Genomic DNA, 20439 nt, shown 5'->3' with positions numbered 1-20439 from the left:
TATACATTTCCCTTATCTTCCCAATGCAACACGTCACTGGTTCTTTGCCTAGACAATCCCACCCATCTTTCTTTTTTGACCTTTTAGATTCTTTTTTTACACCATTATCTTTGGATTTACAACTTTTCGAATACCATTATAATTAAACTTTCCTGAATCATTATATTAAAAATTGGGCGTTTCCGCCCCCACCAGTGGGATTGTCTTTGGCCTCACTCTCGCCAATACCTCATTCTTCTTCAGGAGACAACATGGGTAAGTTCTCAGTTCTTCAGGGGCCAACACCCCTTTCTTTTATTAACTTTTTACACCTCACGGATTTTCTGATTTATCCGCTGTCTTCCGCGTATGTTCTCTAGATATTTCGCCTGGTACCACCATTGCCATCCAACACGCACTGCGTTTACTTCATGATGAGCTCACTACCGCTCAAGGTACCAATGGAGCGAAGATTGACCACAACAATCTAGGGTGCGTCTCTGCCATTGATTGGTCCAAGTTTGGAAAGCCTGGTACCGCAGAGAAAGCCTGCCAGACTGACATCATTGGTACAACTACTTGTTCTTCAAAGCCCTTGCAGCCTGTGTGCAAGGCCCGTGACAGGCCAACATGCCGTGTTAAACCTTATATTGTTCTTAAGCTCAAACGACCTAACGAATAAACTTTACCTGAGAACTCACTCCTGCTGTCCCCCTGATTATTTCACACATACCTTATACATATATTCTCATTTACAAAATTATCTCCCACAAGAGTAACGGTGGATGGTCTTTCGGTTTCATCTTGTCCAGCAGTAGATCTTGGTGTGATTATTGACTCTGGTCTTTCGTTTGATACTCATGAAGATAATATCACTAGGGTAGCCTTCTTCCATCTCAGAAATATCGCTAAGATAAGAAATATGATGTCACTTCATGATGCAGAGAAACTAGTTCATGCCTTTGTTACCTCTAGGTTGGATTATTGTAATTCCTTACTGTCTGGATGTTCCAGTAGGAGCATAAACAAGCTCCAGTTAGTCCAGAATACAGCAGCTAGAGTCCTAACTAGAACCAGAAGATATGAACACATCACTCCTATTTTAGCCACACTACACTGGATCCCAGTCAAATTTCGCATTGATTATAAAATACTGTTACTAACCTTTAAAGCACTAAATGGTCTCGCGCCGCAGTACTTGAGCGATCTTTTAGTCTTTTATGATCCACCACGCCTACTCCGATCAAAGGGTGCTGGTTACTTGGTAGTACCTCAAGTAGCAAAGGCTACAGCAGGGGGCAGAGCTTTCTCTTTCAAAGCCCCAAAGTTATGGAACAGCCTTCCAATTAGTGTTCGGGATTCAGACAGAGTCTCAATGTTTAAGTCTAGGCTGAAGACACATTTGTTTAGTCAAGCTTTTAATATATAGTTCTTAGGTAAAGGAGCAGATCTGGAAGGTTCATGGTCATACAGTGTTTGGTGTACTGGGATGTTTGGATGCTGTCATCTTACCACCCTCGCAAGTCGCTCAGGTTTGCTAACTGTGAAGTGGTTGGACGCATTATGTCCCGGAAAGCCTTCATGTCTGTGACCTTCTGGATCTCCCCTTTTAGTATGCTGTCATAGCTAGTCTTGCCGGAGTCCCTGCCTGCACTTTACACATAATCTACATTGTCTTAAACATCACATGATCAGAATCATTCTTAATATCTTTCTCTTTCTCTCTCTGTCTTTCTCTGTCGAGATATACACCCCACTCCTGAGCTCCCAGTGTTTGCCAGTTTCCAGTGTGACCACTGCCCTACCCCTGGTCGGAGTCTCGTCGCTTGTTGGTGCCCACTGATGCTGTGGATGGATCTGTGTGGACCAGGAGACAGCCATGGACAGAGCCACTTGGGGACTTTCATACAGTCACAGATCTGCCATTACATCTGTCAGCTTGTGACAGCAAAGAATTAGTGTCTATAATGACCTTAGAAACTACACTGACCTAATAGTTCCTCATGGGCCATTGATTGCTGTTGTAGAAAGGACATTAATCAGCTATAGTTACGTTATTTACTGTTTAGTGTCACCCAAATGAGGATGGGTTCCCTTCTAAGCCTGGTTCCTCTCAAGGTTTCTTCTTATTCCATCCCAGGGAGTTTTTCCTTGCCACCGTTGCCACAGGCTTGCTCATTATGGATAAAATAGTTTAATTATTAAATTTAATGGTTTACTCTTATTTCTAGTTATTTATTTATTTTTATTTATTTATTTTATTTTTATTTATTTTTCCCCTCCCCTTTCTCTGTTTTTCTTCTTTTGTAAAGCTGCTTTGAGACAATGTTCATTGTAAAAGGCGCTATACAAAATAAATTGAATTGAACTGAAAGTCAGTGTTCAGGATCAGCTTCATTAACAACGCCATGTTTAAACTCGGACCTGGACTCGCCTCGTCTCATCTTTTTACATCTTTTACACCAAGTGTGGCTTAACTACCGCATTTTATTTACATCTTTCATCAAATACAGAGAAAATATTGACATGTGAAGAAGAGCTACCTTAGGTCCACACAATAATAATAATAATTATAATAATAATAATAATAATAATAATAATAACAGCAGTGAGTATTGTAGGAGACTTACGTGTCGTGTGAAAATGCAGTAAATGACCTGATAGGGTCAGAAGTTGCGTCTCCGAATTCCCCCTGTGATGTCACGGAACCAGTTTGTAGGGGCCGGGCACCATGGCAATCATCAGTCGCGAGAGCCAGTCACGTGATTACACAGCCAGCCAATCAGGTGGCAGCTCTACTTTGTCCTCTGTAGCTCGGTGCCTCGAGGCTCTGAGCTAAACTTTTAAAGGACTAATGTGAAACATTAAACCATATTAGCGATAAAATAACGATAAATCAATAAAACCTCACTTTCATAGACTTTTCCAGTGAAAATCAATCATGGCGTCAAGTAAAATAAATAAATAAATAACTAGCCAAGGATTGCTAAGTGTTGCTGGTTTGAATGAATCCCGTAATAAGGATGCTAATTGTTTTTTTAAGAGACGGTAAAATCTAAGCTAAATTAATTAAAATATAATAGATTGTGTTTGTTGGATGTTTTTTTAAGTGTGGATCAGCTGCCTACACATACACTGACCAGCCATAACATTATGACCACATGCCTAATATTGTGTTGGTTCCCCTTTTGCTGCCAAAACAGCCCTGACCTCTCATGCACTGTGTATTCTGAGCAGTGAGAGGTGAAGTGAATAAGACTGATGATCTCATCATAGCACCTGTTAGTGGGTGGGATATATTAGGCAGCAGGTGAATGTTTTGTCCTCAAAGTTGATGTGTTAGAAACAGGAAAAATGGACAAGCGTAAAGATTTGTGCAAGTTTGACGAAGGGCCAAATTTTGATGGCTAGACCACTGGATCAGAGCATCTCCAAAACTGCAGCTCTTGTGGGGTGTTCCCGGTCTGGTCACTATCTATTAAAAGTGGTCCAAGGAAGGAACAGTGGTGAACCGGTGACAGGGTCATGGGCGGTCGAGGCTCATTGATGCACATGGGGAGTGAAGGAACAGACGAGCTACTGTTGTTCAAATTGCTGAATAAGTTAATGCTGGTTCTGAAAGGTGTCAGAATACACAGTGCATCATAGTTGCGTATGGGGCTGCATAGCCACAGACCAGTCAGGGTGCCCATGCTGACCCCTGTGCACCACAGCCATCAAGGAATACTATTTCCATGAAAGGGTCTACATGGTCTGCAGCAATGTAGGTGGTACATGTCAAAGTCCACATGGATGGCAGGACCAAAGGTTTCCCGGCAGAACATTGCCCAAAGCATGACACTGCCTCCAGCGGCTAAATCATCAAAATTAAAAGAAATAAACACTTGAAATATATCAGTCTATGTGTAATGAATCCACATAACTTTTTGATGATATTCCAATTTATTGAGATGTGTATATCTATATACAAATTTATTTCATCTATATATATATACAGTTGTGTTCAAAATTATTCATACCCTTGGTATTTTTATAGTGTTTTTGAGTTGTCTTCTGTGATGAATGAGTTTTATATATTTAATATGTCACAAACAACTGAAGAAATAACAGCATGTGATATTTCAAGAAATATGACATTTCATGGGTTTTTATTGACAAATATTCAAAAATCGCCATGTTCAGAATTATTCATACCCTTTATATTACAATGTTTCAATAATCAATAGTAAAGCCTCTGTTCTTAATGACGGCCTGCAAACACTTCTTGTAGGTCTCCACAAGATTTCTGCAGGTCTGCTGCAGAATGTTTCCCCACTCTTCCTCCAGTTGTTGGAGATAGGAAGGCTTCCTAACCCTGACCTGGATCTTCAACTCTCTCCACAAAGTTTGTTTTACATTTACAGGAAAGGTCCCAGACAACAAAATCCGAGCAGGGTAATCTAAAGGCAGAGAGCACGGCAAAGTTATCACAAAGAAAAGTCCTAGGCAAAAAATCTGAGCAGGATAATCTGAAAACAGTGAGAATGAACAGTCTGGCTGGCTGGGGGAAAAGGCGGGAATAAAGGCAAGAATAAAGGCGGGGAAAAAGGCAGGGAAAAAGGCAGGGAAAAAGGCAGGGAAAAAGGCAAGAATAAAGGCGGGATGACTCTCAGCAATGCAGTGAGAACATCTGGCAGGAAGGCACGTAGACAGCGTGTTTATATAGTGCCGAAGGGAGGTGAACCCGGAAGAACTCCGTCCATGATGACCGCGAACCCGGAAGTGTGCGCCGGGATGGGCGACACGTGCTGACACTAACAGCAGAACTGCAGGCTCATATTTCCATCATTCAGACTCCAGTGTTTTTTTACACTGACACCACATTTTAGACTATTTTTAAATAAAGGCCAAATCTCTGCACCGCCTCTCAGTGGTACATTAAAGTTACATTTTAGTTTATCTACCAAAATGCTTTCTGTACTCTTTTAGTTTTTCTAAATGCTTTCTAAACAACATTGCAAAATCAAATATTTCCTTAATATTAGGCTATAATTTGTCATTCCAGCCTTTATTTTTGTAAAACTGTTGAACGTTTTATTGCATTTTTTTTTTTATCAATTTCTCAGTTGGTTGTGGGAAATAAAAACACAAATCAGGTTTTCTATGATATAAAGATTTTAGATATCTGGATGGGAAAGTTTGTCACTTATGGAGGAGGAAATGAAGTTTTTATTCTGGTTTTAGGCTCAGGACAGAAATCCAGACTTGATGTTCATTTATTTCAGTCTTTATCAGGAAAATAATGCATTAAAATTTCATCAGAAGCCTGAAACACCCCAGGATTCTGTGTATTGTATTGTGGGCTTTATGGCCCTTATTGTTGTTCCATCAGGTCTCCCTAGCAAGAAAGCAACACCAGAAGGAGGTGGAGAACATCGCTCAGCTGGAGCAGGAGAAGTTTAACCTGACAGAGCAGGTGGAGCATCTAAGAGACACGGTGAAGGGCATGGGATACGTAATCCTTGACCTGAACATGGAGTTTGCTAATCTAATGAAAGTGAGTGTGAAAAATCCATGCATTAAGAGGCTCATTTAGGAATATGAAGAATCTTTAATGTTTTTTCCGCACGATGAGTTCACATTAATATTGTATTTTATTATTTATTATTATTATCTATTGCTCATTGCAGATGTGATCATTAAGCACTTGAGTGTGAACCTCTTTTGTCCCATGTGTGTGTTTTAGGCACATGAGCGAGAGCAGGACGCTCCCAGGATCCTCCAAGTGAAGAACGACAAGCTGAAGAAGACCCTGAATCATGAGGAGGAGATACTGAAGGTAAACTTTGGTGCTGAAGTGGGATGAGTATGCCGAGCTTTGAGCGTGTGGACTGGAGGCCCGCCATCTCAAGAAGTAAATAAAGTCAATATTGTTTTCTTTCAGGTCTCCTTGGCTGAAGCTGAGGAGCAACACCAGAGGGATGAGGAGACCATTGATTAAAATTCTATTTTCAAGTTGCAAGATTCAATCTGCAGCTCATTGCAGATGTGAAGGTTAAGCTCTTGAGTGTGAACCTCTTTTTCTCCAGGATTGTGTACGAGACTGGGAGGACCAACTGAAGGTAAATTTTCTTCTCAAGAAGCTAGGACTGCTTTTGTGAACTGATAAATAACTTGCAGGAAGACAATCAGAAATCCATCAGCTTAGATCCTCCGTAAGGGAGTCAGTTTTTAAATGAGTCTGAATGTGTGTGTAGAAGTAAATGAATTCATTGAGCCTTAATTGTTGTCTTTTGAGGTCTCTGTGGCTAAAGGTGAGAAGAAACACCGTAAGGCTAGGAAGACTATCAGCAACTGTATAGGATATTTTTAAAAGTTTCTTGTCAGTAGCTGTGATTTCCCTCATCTCATTTTGGGAGTGTGTCAACTCAAAAAATGCCCTGGGCTTGTCACGGTATTGGGGATGAGTTGTCTTATTAGTTTGGACGGCCTCATGCATTCGTTAGCTAGGACTTTGGCGCAGATAATGCACTGTGGCTGGGGCAGGGAGAAAATGAAATAAAACCATAGTTCAGGTAACTATCTTGGTATTTCCTGCATTTCGTGTTTCCAGTATTGCTAGCATTGCAACCCAAATTGGTGGGAGCTTCCTCATCTGGGTCCAGTATGCCAGGGTCATTACTATCAGCTGCTGTAGGCGAATCAGTGGGACTCTGTCGTTTTTGTGGAGGACGAATTACAAATTTGTCCATTTTTTGGTCAGCCAGGGGATCATGGATAAAATGAGCTAATGCAATATGATTGTTCTCCTTAATGCTAACTGTCCAACACTTTTCAAAATATGACGCGACCCCCCACAGAGCTCACTGAGGCCCCCTTGTGGGCTGGGACCCCCCTGTTGGGAACCGCTGATCTAGACAATTTAGATATTTCAGCTGGTTTTGATGAGATATATAACTGGGTATCATCAGCATAACAATGGAAACTAATCCCATGTTTTCTATTGATGTTACCCAAGGGAAGCATGTATATTGAGAACAGCAGAGGTTCTAAAGCTGGATGTAATAAATGAGGATATGATGCTAGTGGGTGCAAGTGTTGAGGATGTGGAAGATAGGGATAGGTGGAGAGAGATGATTCGCTGTGGTGACCCCTGAAGAGAAAAACCAAAAGAAGAAGAGGTCCTAAAACTGACCCTTGTGTGAACCTGTATTTCACTGGCAATACACTGGACAGTTCTCCATTTAAATCTACAAAATGGTATCGATCAGACAGGTAGGATCTAAACCATTTTAATGGCTGTCCATGAATACCTGTGTGACTTTGTAAACGATCTACAAGAATATTATGATCTGTAGTGTTGAATGCCGGACTAAGATCAAGTAAGACTAATACTGAGATGCAGCCTTGGTCCGAAGCTAAAAACAAGTCATTTGTGATTTTAACTAGCACAGTTTCTGTACTATGATGGGGCCTGAAACCTGACTGAAATTCTTTAAAGATATTGTTTTCCTGTAAGAAGGAGCATACTTGAGCTCACACCACCTTTTCTAATATTTTCGATATACACCGAAGGATTGAAACCGGTCTGTAATTTGTTATTTCATTAGGGTCTAATTTAGGTTTTTTCAAGAAGAGGCTTAATGACTGGCAACTTGGGAGGTTTAGGGACGTTATCTAAATATAGAGAGGAATTAATAATGTTTAGAAGCGGCTCTCCAGATGTATGTATCACTTCTTTTAGTAATCTAGTTGGAATTGGATCTAACAAGCACGATGTTGATTGCAGCATTGTAGCTCTAGATGTGGCGCTTTAGGCTGGACTGGATCACGGGATGCTGTCATGCTGAACATCCATTATTTTGTTCCTGATACTATCAGTTTTTTCAGTGAAGAAATTCATAAAGTCCTCACTACTAAACTGTGATGAAACTCTCTCTCCAGATATCTGAGGTTTTGTTAGTCTAGCCACTGTACTAAATAAGAATCTGGGATTGTTCTGGTTTATTGCTATCAGTTTGCTCAGATGCTCAGCCCTAGCAGCTTTTAGAGCCTGTCTATAGCTGGACAAACTGTCTTTATATGCAATTCTAAAAATCTAGTTTTTCTCCACTTTCGCTCGAGGCGTGAGTATGACTATTGTACCATGGTGCAGGTGTTTTATCTCTGACCTTTTTTAATCAGATGGGGGCAACAGTGTCTAGTGTTATATAAAAACTCTAGTATTATGGTCTCTCTCTCACTTTATCTCTCTCTCTCTCCCTTTCTGTTGAATTGTAATGTAAGGTCTCACTGCATGTAGTTTTGATTATTGAACATATTTAGCTCCTGTCATGAAAAGCTTTTTGTCCATGTTCTGTATGTACACCTGACATTTAATACAGTTTATATTTTGATATTTTAATGTACACTATATATATTACAAAATAAAGGAAACGTTTTAAAGACCAAACACATTTCTGGTGTTATTTGTGTGTTTGATTAGAAATCTTTCTGAAGCAGTAACAGTTCTGTCTCAGTAACATGATCACTTCCTGTCTCTCAGGTGCTGCAGTATTGACTGTGGGCTGAACAGTGAAAGTTACTGAATGGAAAACATTCAACAATTCAATTTAATAAACACTTCAATCTGGACAAGTGAATGCCAGTCCTACATGATGGAGACTGGATCATGTTCATTCACAATTTAAACAAAACCACTGCATGTTCGTGGGTTCAGGTTAGGATTAGGGTCTGTGTCATTCACCAGAAAAACTTAAATCTAGATGATCAGAAGAGCCGCAATCAGTGTTCTCATATTCTGTAGGAAACAGATGAAGGAGAATAGACTGGAGGTGGAGAATGGACAATGTGCTTTCAGTTTTATTTCACATTTCTGTTTTAAAGTGTAGTTCTGACCTGCTTCACTTCAGTGAGACAGAGACTCGTACCTCAGCTTTCTCTAATACCACGTCCCAATCAGTGTCCACTGGAAAGCACTGAAGATGTGACATTTCAGAAATAACTGAAGGAATATTCTGAGCTATCTTCTCTAGATGTCATGTCAGCTACCTCATCACTGACCGCAGCAGCCTTCTGCCTGGATGTTCCCTGTGGATGTTCCCCTCGGACCACACTATATCAGTAGTAGCTGTGGGTCATTTCCCATCTGACTGCAAACCAACAGCTGATCAGCTTCAGTGTTATTAAGATTCAAGATTCAAAGAACTTTATTAATCCCAGGGGGAAAAGCTGCATTTGTGCTTCATTATGCTATACTAATACACAAGCTAACCAGCTGAAATGGCAGCCATCAGCTAACTGTTCACACATCAGTAACAGGATCATGTGTAAGGAAAAGTATGCAATGACTCTTAAGCACCACCAGAGGGAGACAGAGAGCTGACACTGAACTAATTAGTGCTAACCTGCTCCACCTGGGACTGACCTGTTAAAGGCTGCTTACAGCTCAAACACTCAGTCTTGGGTTCGAGTGCTGTACTGAGACTCAGCTGGTAATTTAAAAAAAAAAAAAAAAAAAAAACAACACCACTTGGATTTATCTCTCAGGTTTCTGTTCTTCCTTTCCTCTTCAGAACAAACCTCTTGGTGCTTGTCTCTTGGGGTTTCTCCTGGTATTTCCTTTAAAAATCCTTGGGTTTATTTATTTTTCTCCAAAGTGTGTCCTTTCTGACCTTTTGTTTTTGATTACTCTTCTCGATCTTCAGACTAGGGCCACTCCCAGGTTTGTTACTGCTAGTTTAATATCTCACTGGGCTTCTTGTTGGTCTCTCTCTGCTCCGGCCCCAGGTTCAGGTCCAGTGTGGTGTGACCCTTTGTATTCTTCCTCCTCTTTAGGGGTTTGTTCCTCCATCAGATTCCTTCCTGTGGTCCCACCCCACGTCTCTAGGCCCTATCCCCTGGTCAGCATCTTGTCCACATCAGGTTTTAGTTGGTTCTGCACTTGAGTTCTCTCCCCCAGTCTCAGTTGAGATTACAATATCTCAGATTTTATTTAGTGTGCTCAATGTAGTGTAGTTATCATTTAAATAATTATAGTAATTTATATAAATATTTATCATGATCATCATCAGGAGTCATTTCTCCATGTGACTGTTTTCATTCAGGAAAAAAATAAATACTAGGGTGTCCTTCAGATAAAACTGTAATAAAACCTCAGTCTCTCAGTGTTCCTTACTGAAGTAGATGGTTTTGCTGCAGTGGGGACAGAGATTTGGTTCTCTAGTAAATGATGATAAACTGACAGCTGCCCAGGAAGAAATGAAGGAAAGATAGAAAGATTAATGCAGATTTCTGCAGTACTGGAACCCAGGTTTATTGGTTCTCTGAGGTTCTCACCTTTCACTGGTTCTCTAGATGGTGCTGTAGTTTTCCCCTCCTCAGCTCTGGGTAGTGGTGGTGCTATCAGCTGAGTGTACCATCTACACTGAGCTCCTGACCTGGAGATGATCTACAGCAAGGCCAGAAGGACAGTGAAGGACCTCTCTGCTTTGGTCAGGGAAGTGCTTCTGCTCCTTGAAGGTGAACACAGAGAGAATGAGGAGGAGCTTCTTCCTGCAGGTCATCTGGCCCTCAACCAGGAGAACACCTAGAGCCTGGACTTTTTCTGGACTTGTTACAGAACACCAACAACCTCAGCTTTTGCACATCTCAGATTACAAACTGAACTGCATGAACATTTGGACTTTAGAACAATATATAATTCTATATCCATGTTCATTTAATCCACAGCAACACACACCTGTGACAGTCGTATGAAGTTTTTCACAACATTTAAATTTAAAAAAATAATAAAACACAAATGATTAATATTATTAATGAATATCCGTTTCCTTCTGGCTCTGCCTCTGCAGGAGGGTTGTGAGGTGGGCCGGGCCGGGTTCTTGTCACAGCTACATGTGTTATTTTGGGACATTCTAAAACGCTTAACGTGGCTTAATGCATTAAAACAGTTTTGTAAACACACCAAACTTGAACACATTATTAATAAACTATACTATGTACAGACAAGCATATGAGCCCAGAATAAGAACCCAACGCATTTAATCACGCATTAAGCGTTTTGCTCCCATAGAAAACCGTTATATGGAAAAGGCTTTACGTGGCAACTGACTCGGGTTTAATATACTTCCGTTTCTGAAACGGAAAACCCAGAGTTTCCCCCATTTCAGGGTTTCCTTTCTGAAATGAGTCCCAGAATAAGAAAGCAAAGCTTTCACATGGCCACATGGTTGCCTACAACCAATCACGGATGTTTGTTTTGTTTTTTCGCCCAATCACCACACAGTGCAATCTTTTGAAACGCATGTAACGGTCATCTGTAGGTATATATAACAGTGTCAGCAGCAGAACCTGTTATTTGTGCAGTCTCTTGCTGAAGTCGCTGTATTGGTTTTGCTCTCATTCAGTTGTTTTAGAATATTGGAATAAAAAAAGCCTTTTTAAGGCTACAAATCATTTTTCACTCAGGGTACTCTTAATGTACATACTTGTACTTTTTATATTATATTATATTGTATTATATTATATTTTTTGCATTACCTTCTATTCAGTTGTCTTTTCTCTTTTATTTATTTTTATTTGTTTATTAAATTTTTTTTGTACATATTCACACAGATGCAGGTAAAATATGGTAAAATGTCTTTAATGCAAAAGCAGTCAGCGTTTACACTAAAAGAAGCAGAAGCAATTCTAGATGATGTTAAAAAAATACAAGGAATTCATTTCCACTAAACCACCAATACATCCAGAGGGTGGTGATGTGTTCCTTTATAAGAGTTCTAAGCCAGATGACATGGACTTCAGATTTGATCAAATGATGTGGAAGCAGAAAGGGTCAAATTACCACAACATTCGAAAGTATGGGGGAAGAGTTCTGAAACGCTACTATCACATTAGAACTGCTGAATGTGAAAAAGGGACCTCCTCAGAATTCAGAAAGTGCATTTATTCTTTGATGAATGGGGACAAAGATTTGGCAGCAAATTTCTATCTGATTCATTAGCTGGGTAATGAGACGGTATATGTACCACGCAAACATGGAAATGCCAAAATGGACAGAGTGTTTATTCCTTCTACAAAAAAGGTTTTCGCAGACATATGTCTCAATGACCAAGGTCAAGCCCCTTCAAACATATATAAAACTGTTCTATCTAAAACCTGCAGTGGTAATGAGAAGCACATGCCAGTAAATACCCCACGAAACCTCAAACAAGTTCAGAACACAGTATATGCACAACGATGCAACCAAAGAATCTCACGTGATGAAATGTTTTGTTTGCATGAACCAACTACCTGGTTTCATATGGCATATCACTACATTCCCAGACCTTCTTGTTTATGCAGGCATGACAGGCATTGTAGATTTGGCACGTTCCAACTTAGAGGAATCTGTGAAGTTTGCTCACCCATAGACGATTAGCTACGACACAACATTTCAAATGGGGGATTTTTATGTGTCGGTGTTAGCTATGAGAAACACTGCACTAGTCAGTGATCCAGTGTATCCTGTTGGCTTCATGTTGCATGAATGTAAATTCATGCAACATCATGAGAAATTTTTAACTGAAATTTTGGGAAAGCTGGGAATAGACTCCAAAAAGTACCAAAAGATACCAGTGACAGTTGACAGGGAGAAAGGAATTGTAGGTGCTTTGAAAAAGAACTTTACAAATATAAGTGTAGTGTTCTGTCACAACCACATCTTGCGAGATGTGGAGCACTGGGTGAAGACACATGGAGGGAAAAGGGATGATGTGAAGGTCTTAAAAGACCATGTTGAGCAGCTTATTGATTCCTCCTGTCCAAAAGAGTTTGATAAACGCTATGATACCTTCGCAAAAGGATGGTCAGAAGCATTCCTTTGCTACTTTGAAGATCATCTGAAATCAGACATTAGTGAAAATATGGCCGCATACTACACCAAGCAATTCACTGCATTCAAAATCAAAACGCCAACAAACAATATAAGTGAAAGTATCAACAAAATGATAAAATCCCAAAATTTCAGATGTGGTAAATACTCCACAACAAGACAATGGGTATGACTGCGGTGTGTTTGTTGTTGTGAATGCTTGTGCCATCATTGACAACACACCATTAGGTCCCGTCAACAGCCTGAAGGCAAGAATTTGGATTCATTACCTTATTGAAAAATATCTTAAAGTCTATAGGAAGTCTACGACTTTTCTAATAAAATAATATCACTTCACTACTAAAACCCTCACATTAATGACACACTGATATTAACACTGTTTCATTTCACCTTCTTTAAATAATGACTGCAAAATGAAGTGGTTTTTATTTGATTCTAAAACTTGAGCAGGAGTGAAGGAGAGCTGTTTGCAGGGGCGGACTTAGTGATTTGGGGGCCCTAAGCGATTCCAGGTATGGGAATCACATGCATGTGCAGTACAATAAGTTCCACTATTCATGAGGGGGGCCCTGCATTTGAAAAGATAATGAATAATAACGTTAAAATCTTAATGGTTATAGACAGACCAAACAATATATGATAGAAAAGTTATAAGTACTATATGATTTATATAGGCTTCTTGGTATTGGTCGGGGCCCCCCTAATTCCCCGGGGCCCTAAGCGGCTGCTTACCTCGCTTATTGGTTAAGTCCGCCCCGTGTGTTTGTATTGGATCCTCATTAGAAGTGCAGGTGTTCAAACCTTACTGCGGACCTGCCGGGGTCACGTGACAGAACCAGAATCGGAACGGTCTTACGTCACTTACTTACGTGACCGCTGGAGATTTGCCCTTTTCTACTTTAGAAACTGGACGATTCACACTTTCAGACTGAGGTAAGAGAGATTTCTTGTGTTTTCAAACTGACTGGTGTGTAAAAGTCTAATTTAATGATCTAAATGAACACGGTATCGGATGGGGATCAGTGAAGGAAAAAAACTGTTGTCCAGCCATCGTTCTAAAACTCGCAATAACATCTGTTTATGTTCCTCCTCCATGATTTACTGTTATGAGTCAAATGCGGTGTGTCTGCGGTGTAACGGCACTTTCCCCAGTTTGGAAAAGCTGAGACTTTCTCACATTTCTGCAAAGGAAAAGTGAATAACTTCGAATGGCACGGAAATAGCCCTGACTCTATAACTGGGTCTCCAGCACGTCTGAGTAGTAAAGCTTCATAGAATATGTAGAAAATTGATCAGATCAAATGAACTCAATCTAAACTTAAATCTATGAGCAGAAACCGAAGTAGTTTGGATAAAGGATAAAGAAAACACATCGCAGATCCTTTTAACGCTGAAGCTGCTGGACAGTGTTAGGAATAAAGCTACGATGCTGCCAAAGTGAAAGCGGTCAATGAATCTGTCCTGCTGCAGGACGATGAAGGACCAGTGTGCTGTAGACGTTTCTTATTAGTGCAGCTGGTGTTTCAGAGTAAATACTCTTTAATATGTCACATTGCACATGCGTATGAATGCCATAAAAATACTATTATTTAATCCCATAAAGTCCAGTACAGTGTCAGGTTTCTGTTTCCAACATTAATATCACCTTCAATATCAAAGTCTTCCCTTTTTTTATGAAAAGAGGTTTTTTCAGTCTTTCTGAGGACATCAGGGTGTGTGTCATGGGACTGTCAGGAACAATGTGCTGATAAATAACAGAATCCATGTGAATGAAGGAAATCTGACAATAATAAGTGATAAGTCTAGTCATCAAACCCGTTGTGTTAGATCAGTTACCTCGACTCCACAGTTAACATGCTGCTTATGTCCATTTAAAAGGATTTATGGCAAAATATGATGTTCAATATTGACTTTTTTATAGTTCACACAAAAATGGTTCATTCAGCTGGTTCGGTTAAAGGCAATAAGCTGTGTAAATAAATGTTCCTAATGATATGAAAGGAGTAGCTCTTCACCACCTTCACTTTGTTAAAGTAGCTCTCAGAGGAAATCAGGTTGGAGAGCCCTGCTCTATAAAGTGCTCCTGTTGTTGTGTAGATTTGCAGAAGTACAGTGAAGGTGATGGCGACGCTAGTGATGAGAAACTGCACTGAGGCTTTTGTGCCTCATCCTGAAGAAGAAGAAAAAAAAGAATATCATTCATGCAGTAAAGGTAGAACACACTGAACATCCAGAGCTCCACAACCTCACTGTCCTTTTAGCTCCTTCCAGCATGATCACAACATTTCTTCCTCTCTTCTCCCTCTCTTTGACTCCAGGGGACGACGACGTCCTGCAGCGTGAAGAGAAATACTTGTCTCATGGAGAGATTTATGCATTTCCTGGTCCTCTGATGAGGTGAGACGCTCTTTCTCCTCTCACATGTGCAGGCTTTCAGCAAGCAGATGTTCTGAAGCAGATCATCAGGAGGTTACAGTGTGTGTGTGTTACAGGGCTAATATGCAGAAGGACGAGCTGATGAAGTTTATCCAGCAGAAATGTCAGGAGTGTTTGCTTCACCTGGACGATCCTCAGCAACAGAAATCCTATTTCTTCTGGACCATTATGGAACATTTCCATAAGAAAAATGGAGTAAGTGCTGGACTTCATTCCACTGTAAAAAAAAAAAAAAAAGCATCTTCTCCATTAAATAACTCGGGTAGGTGATTATGAGAGCTCTGGATTTTTCCTGCTCCATTCCGCGAGTGATGAAATCGGACATTGCTGAAGACGCTGCTCTGTTGTGGGACATTAATAAAGTCAAACTGGACAAACTGTAAGAACTTGTTCAGCCAAAACTCCCTGAGAAGAAATCAGTGCAGGGATCAGAAACATACACTGATGTAGCTGAACATAGCTAAATGCAGATGGAGCTGAAATGTAGTCAACTTTAAATAGAATTCTCTTCTCCAAACTCTAAAATCCTGCTCTAATCAGATACTTAAGAAATGTTGATGCTGAGAGCAGTGTCCCACTTTGAACAAATAGAATTAAAAAAAGAATATTTCTGATAAAAATGATAAAAAGTGGCTGAGTGAATAAACCGGTGTTCACTGAGATGTGAAGTTAAAGAGATGTTTCTTTTCCAGAGAGTAATGATGGCTGAAATCGGCGCGCTGCTCTTCAAGGGCTACAGCCTTCTGAGGAGAAAGGTGAGTGTATCAGCGTCACTGCCTTCTGTCTGTACTGTGTGTATTGTGTTGGTCAGAATCATGTGGACTAACCTGAGCCTTTCTGCTCCAGCTGCAACATGTGGAGAACCAGGAGAACTGGTGTCTTCGTCTGGCGCGGTTTTTATGCTCCGCTACTCCAGATGATCGACACAGAAAAGACATTATAAATATGGGAGACAGGTTTGGTAAGGATACGCTGCACTGGAACATTTAACGTGAATGCTGCTCTTGCCGGTCATTTTATTAGGAACACATCAAACAGCATGGAGGAAAATGTCAGTGAGCTCAGTGACTGTAACCATGGCAATGTTTTCAGTGTTTCAACATCATTGGCTGATTGGAGGAGTGCATGAACGTGCAGGTGTTCCTAATAAAGTGGACGGTGGGTGTTATGAACTCTGGACTGGTTTATGGAAGTCGATCCTCACATGCTTGTTTGGTTTCTCATCTTCAGCCTCCAGAGGATGGACCTTTGCAGCACACATCTGCTACGTGGTGGCGCAAGTGGATCTGGGATCACAGCCACGATTTAAACTGATTGGATGTAACAGGTATTTGGTGTGTGTGTGTGTGTGTGTGTGTGAAATAGAGAGAGAGTTAAAGCTTATACAGGTTCAGCTGCCATTCCGGGATGAGTTTCATTGTTTATTGTCTTTAAAACAGCCAATAATTCATGAGTCACATGAGTCTCTGTGTTTGTGTGCGTGTTTGTTTGTGTGTGTGTGTGTTTGTTTGTGTGTGCATGTTTGTGTGTGTGTGTTTGTTTGTGTGTTTTTTTGTGTGTTTGTGTGTGTGTGTGTTTGTTTGTTCGTGTGTGTGTTTGTTTGTGTGTTTTTGTGTGTGTGTGTTTGTTTGTTTGTTCGTGTGTGTGTGTGTTTGTATGTGTGTGTGTGTGTGTGTGTGTGTGTTTCTTTATTTGATACATATTTCTCTTTACACCAGTTTGCCAGAAAAGAAATCAGCCACAAGGGAGGCGATCGAGAGAACTGAGGTCTACGAGTACCTGCTGTCTCTGAGCTCAGGGTTCGGCCAGAAGCACTTCCAGGTCCGAATTTCTCTTCTACTCTGTTTCACTGCAAATCAAACCAGGAACCGTCGTACTGACCAGGAATATTTCTTTATGTTTCTTAGGAATACAAGTGTATTCATGCCTATGAGCTAGCCGAGGTTGGACTTGATGCTATGGCGCTGGAGTACTGTGAGGTCATCGCTACAACGGTCCTCAGATTCCCTAAGCACATCCAGAGCATTGTGCTGGAATGGCTAATATCGGTAAATGAGATGATCTGTGTTTGTGAAATAGCTCTCAGGTCTGAAATGTAAAGTCTTCATCAACACTTTCCTTTCCTGTGTTTCCTGTTAGCTCTCTAAGAAGCTGCTTCAAAGGAAGAAAGCAGAAGAACCCGAGTGGCTGATGAAACTTCGCCAGCTGCTGAAAGACAAAGCAGAAATTCGTAGCTCTCCTGATAAACCAAATTGCACCAGCTCTGATTCTGAGGAACATCTGGAGTTCGACCCTTCAGTTCACAGTACGTTACAATCCTGACAAACTATTGTTAACATTTCTAAATCACTAAACAAGGTGTCTACACTGCAGAGTAGCTAGTGAAAGATCCGTATCATTTTCTATTCAGACTCTTATATTTACTCCAGATGTTCACATTCAGACCAACATAGAGACAGGACAGAGTACTAACTGAAATACTGTGTGTGTGTGTGTGACAGGTGAGTTTAATTCACGGTACACTGTGGGAGAGCTGCTGGGGACAGGAGGCTTCGGCTCAGTCTTCGCTGGAGTCCGTAAGGCAGATGAACAACCGGTAATAAAGCTGTTATTACTGTAAAAAACACAAACACCAAAAACTAGTTTACAGGACTTAAATACTAACTGAGGGAGATTTTGTAGTTTAACACATATCAGGGATGTAGAATACACATGTAGCTCTGAAACTTTTCCTTCTGTCTGAACATTTTAGCTGTGAATCATTCTAGTCTCTTAGAAATGAGGAAACGCTGTGTCACATGACCTCTTTATACAGGAAGTGTTTTAGGAACTCTAAAATGTAGCGTGTGTGTAAATAGACTAATTATCTTCATTATTATAATAATGGCTTGTAGAACTGATTCATTCTGTTGTGTCCATGTGAACAGGTGGCCATCAAAGTGATGACCAAAGATCCCCATGATATATTCATCGCCATCGTAAGTAAACTTTCTTCTGAGATTCTGCAGAGAAACAATAAGGTGTAAATGACAATCAGATTATAAAACAGATCTTCAAAAAAGTGATGTGTCCATCTACTGGTTTCTGCTAACGTCCTCACAAAGAACTCAGCTCTCAATCACGTCTCAGATTCAGATTTTATTACCTTTCATTCATAATAGATATCAGAAGAAGACTGCTAGAGTTTAGAGTCAGTGCCACTCCAAACCATCTCTACTCTACCCTCTCTGCTTACCACAGTTCAGACATCTTCCTCCCTCCATGCTAACCCGTGTGTGTGTGTGATTTTAGCCCGGAGAGACGCTCAAGCTCCCTCTAGAGGTGGCGTTAATGAAGATGGTGTCCAAGCCTCCTTCTTGTGAGAACATGGTGGAGCTGCTGGAATGGTTCGAGACGTCTGATATCTACATCTTGGTGCTGGAGCGCCCCGTCCCCTGCATGGACCTCTATCGGTTCTGTAAGCTTAACAACCGTCGACTGTCTGAATCGGTGGCTCGAGAGGTCATGAGGCAGGTGGTTCAGGCTGCTCATCACTGCTGTTTACGTGGAGTTCTTCACCGTGACATCAAGCCTAACAATATTCTGATCAATCCTGACACGCTTTTGGTGAAACTGATCGACTTTGGCTGTGGGGATTTGTTGATATATGAGCCCTACAGGGAGTATGCAGGTCAGTTCACTAGAGAGATGCAGATAGAGTCAAACTGGAGAAGCTTTTTGGTGATGGTTTCTGCTCTTTCTCTTATTGTTCACTCAGGCACTGATGGTTACTATCCTCCTGAGTGGGTTCTCCAAAGAGAGTATTTCGGCGTTCCTGCTACTGTCTGGAGTCTGGGTATAGTCCTTTATGAACTGGTCCATGGAGAATTGCCCTTCATGAGCGATGAAGAGCTTACTGATGGACGACTGTGCTTCCATTCTGGTGTGTCTGAGGGTGAGAAAATGCACAAGCGTCACTTGTCATGATTCATTTTACTGTATGAAGTTTGAATTTCTGTCTGAATCTTACGTCTGATCACACAGAGTGCTGCGATCTGATTCGCCTCTGCCTGGAACAGGACCCTTCTTCTCGGCCAGGTTTCAGTGAAATCCAGGCCCACAAGTGGTTTAAGAAGGAAAGTCAGGACTCAGTCCAAGGTGAGACAGTTAGAATAGACTTAATGACACTGAGCTAAGAGATGCTGTAATAGTCTAGACTACAGGGATTGTACTGGATCAATAACCAGTTCTGGAATAGAGATCACTCTGCTGATGTGTGGAAATTATATTATTTTAACATCAAACTCTATTGATTATTTTACAGACCCCTCCTGCTGACTAGGATCTGGTAACAACAGACAGACAGACAGAAAGACAGACAGACAGAAAGAAAGAAAGAAAAAAGAACTAGAAAAATGAAGTAACTTCTTAGAAAATGAAAAACGCCCCTGCCCCTCCCTACACACTCCCAGTGACCGACTCTGTCAGACCTTCTTATGTTAGTCTCCTCCTGTAGCGTCGGTGTACTCCAGCTGATTCTTTAATGGAAGCTGTTGTTCTGCCCACTTCACACTTAGAAAGATCCCAGAATGCCTCGCTGTCATCAGCACAAGGCCTGAGTGCTCCACTGTTGAAGCACAAGGTCATGCTGTGGCAGATTTTTGCTGCTCTTGTGTTTTTGTGTGTTTTTTCAGGACCTGCGAATACACCTCCCTCCTGCAGCTGTGATGGAGAAACAGATGTTTGCTGCTGGTGTCTTTGGCATCATCTCAGGTGGACAGATATAAAAGGATCGCGCTTCTACAGGATTCTGACCTCAGACGTCACTACATTCTTAAACGCTACTCGGACAGTCGTACAGTTACGCCTGCAGCGGGCGGAGTCTGGCATGAACAGAGGCGTGTCTCTGTTTACATCATTAACAATATTGAAAAACAATTAATAAAAAAAAAGTTAAAACTCAAACTGTGCAGTTATTGAAATACATAAACAGGAATGTTTTTACATTTCATTTATCCTTCCTTTATTTTTATCTAATCACACACAATCCTTTATTGAACACTGAAATATTTAATTAAACATAATGGGATTATGGAGTATTGAGATGAAAGAGGCTGAAACTCAGCAAGTCACATGGTGTAGAAACTGATTAAACAATGTGTAAGGAAGGAGAATTCTTTTTGGTTTTATTT

The 20439-nt window shown here is 40.8% G+C and overlaps 1 protein-coding gene and 1 long non-coding RNA gene across 3 annotated transcripts; both read left to right on the top strand.

The window, feature by feature from the left end:
• Positions 1-5104: 5104 nt before the first annotated feature.
• On the top strand, positions 5105-8318 carry LOC131346113 (uncharacterized). Its single transcript, XR_009203572.1, has 3 exons — positions 5105-5515; positions 5705-5797; positions 5903-8318. It is a non-coding gene; the product is annotated as an uncharacterized LOC131346113 (long non-coding RNA).
• Positions 8319-13649: 5331 nt separating this feature from the next.
• LOC131345686 (probable serine/threonine-protein kinase MARK-A) lies at positions 13650-20201 on the top strand. 2 transcript variants are annotated; one of them, XM_058378688.1, is made up of 16 exons: positions 13650-13765; positions 14930-15044; positions 15151-15229; positions 15325-15463; positions 15961-16023; positions 16115-16229; positions 16499-16595; positions 16987-17089; positions 17176-17316; positions 17408-17573; positions 17770-17864; positions 18196-18246; positions 18560-18938; positions 19026-19202; positions 19292-19405; positions 19942-20201. In XM_058378688.1, the coding sequence occupies exons 2-16, from the start codon at positions 14954-14956 to the stop codon at positions 20187-20189; spliced, it is 2058 nt and encodes a 685-aa protein (XP_058234671.1). In that variant the 5' UTR covers positions 13650-13765; positions 14930-14953; the 3' UTR covers positions 20190-20201. The 2 variants fall into 2 exon arrangements, with proteins under 2 accessions (XP_058234671.1, XP_058234672.1); XM_058378689.1 differs by having other exon boundaries at positions 19572-20075.
• Positions 20202-20439: the final 238 nt, after the last annotated feature.

The sequence above is a fragment of the Hemibagrus wyckioides genome, linkage group LG25, assembly GCF_019097595.1.
Source record: "Hemibagrus wyckioides isolate EC202008001 linkage group LG25, SWU_Hwy_1.0, whole genome shotgun sequence".
Classification (NCBI taxonomy): domain Eukaryota; kingdom Metazoa; phylum Chordata; class Actinopteri; order Siluriformes; family Bagridae; genus Hemibagrus; species Hemibagrus wyckioides.
Note: the sequence above shows the minus strand (reverse complement) of the source record. Positions and strands in the feature narration are given on the sequence as shown.

Bases quoted from the DNA above. Each gene is read 5' to 3' on its own strand.
- LOC131345686 (XM_058378688.1), top strand. From the start codon at position 14,954: ATGGCGACGCTAGTGATGAGAAACTGCACTGAGGCTTTTGTGCCTCAT. The intron at 16,024-16,114 runs GTGAGTGTATCA...TTTCTGCTCCAG, and splicing joins ACAGCCTTCTGAGGAGAAAG to CTGCAACATGTGGAGAACCA. The intron at 19,406-19,941 runs GTGAGACAGTTA...GTGTTTTTTCAG, and splicing joins AAGTCAGGACTCAGTCCAAG to GACCTGCGAATACACCTCCC.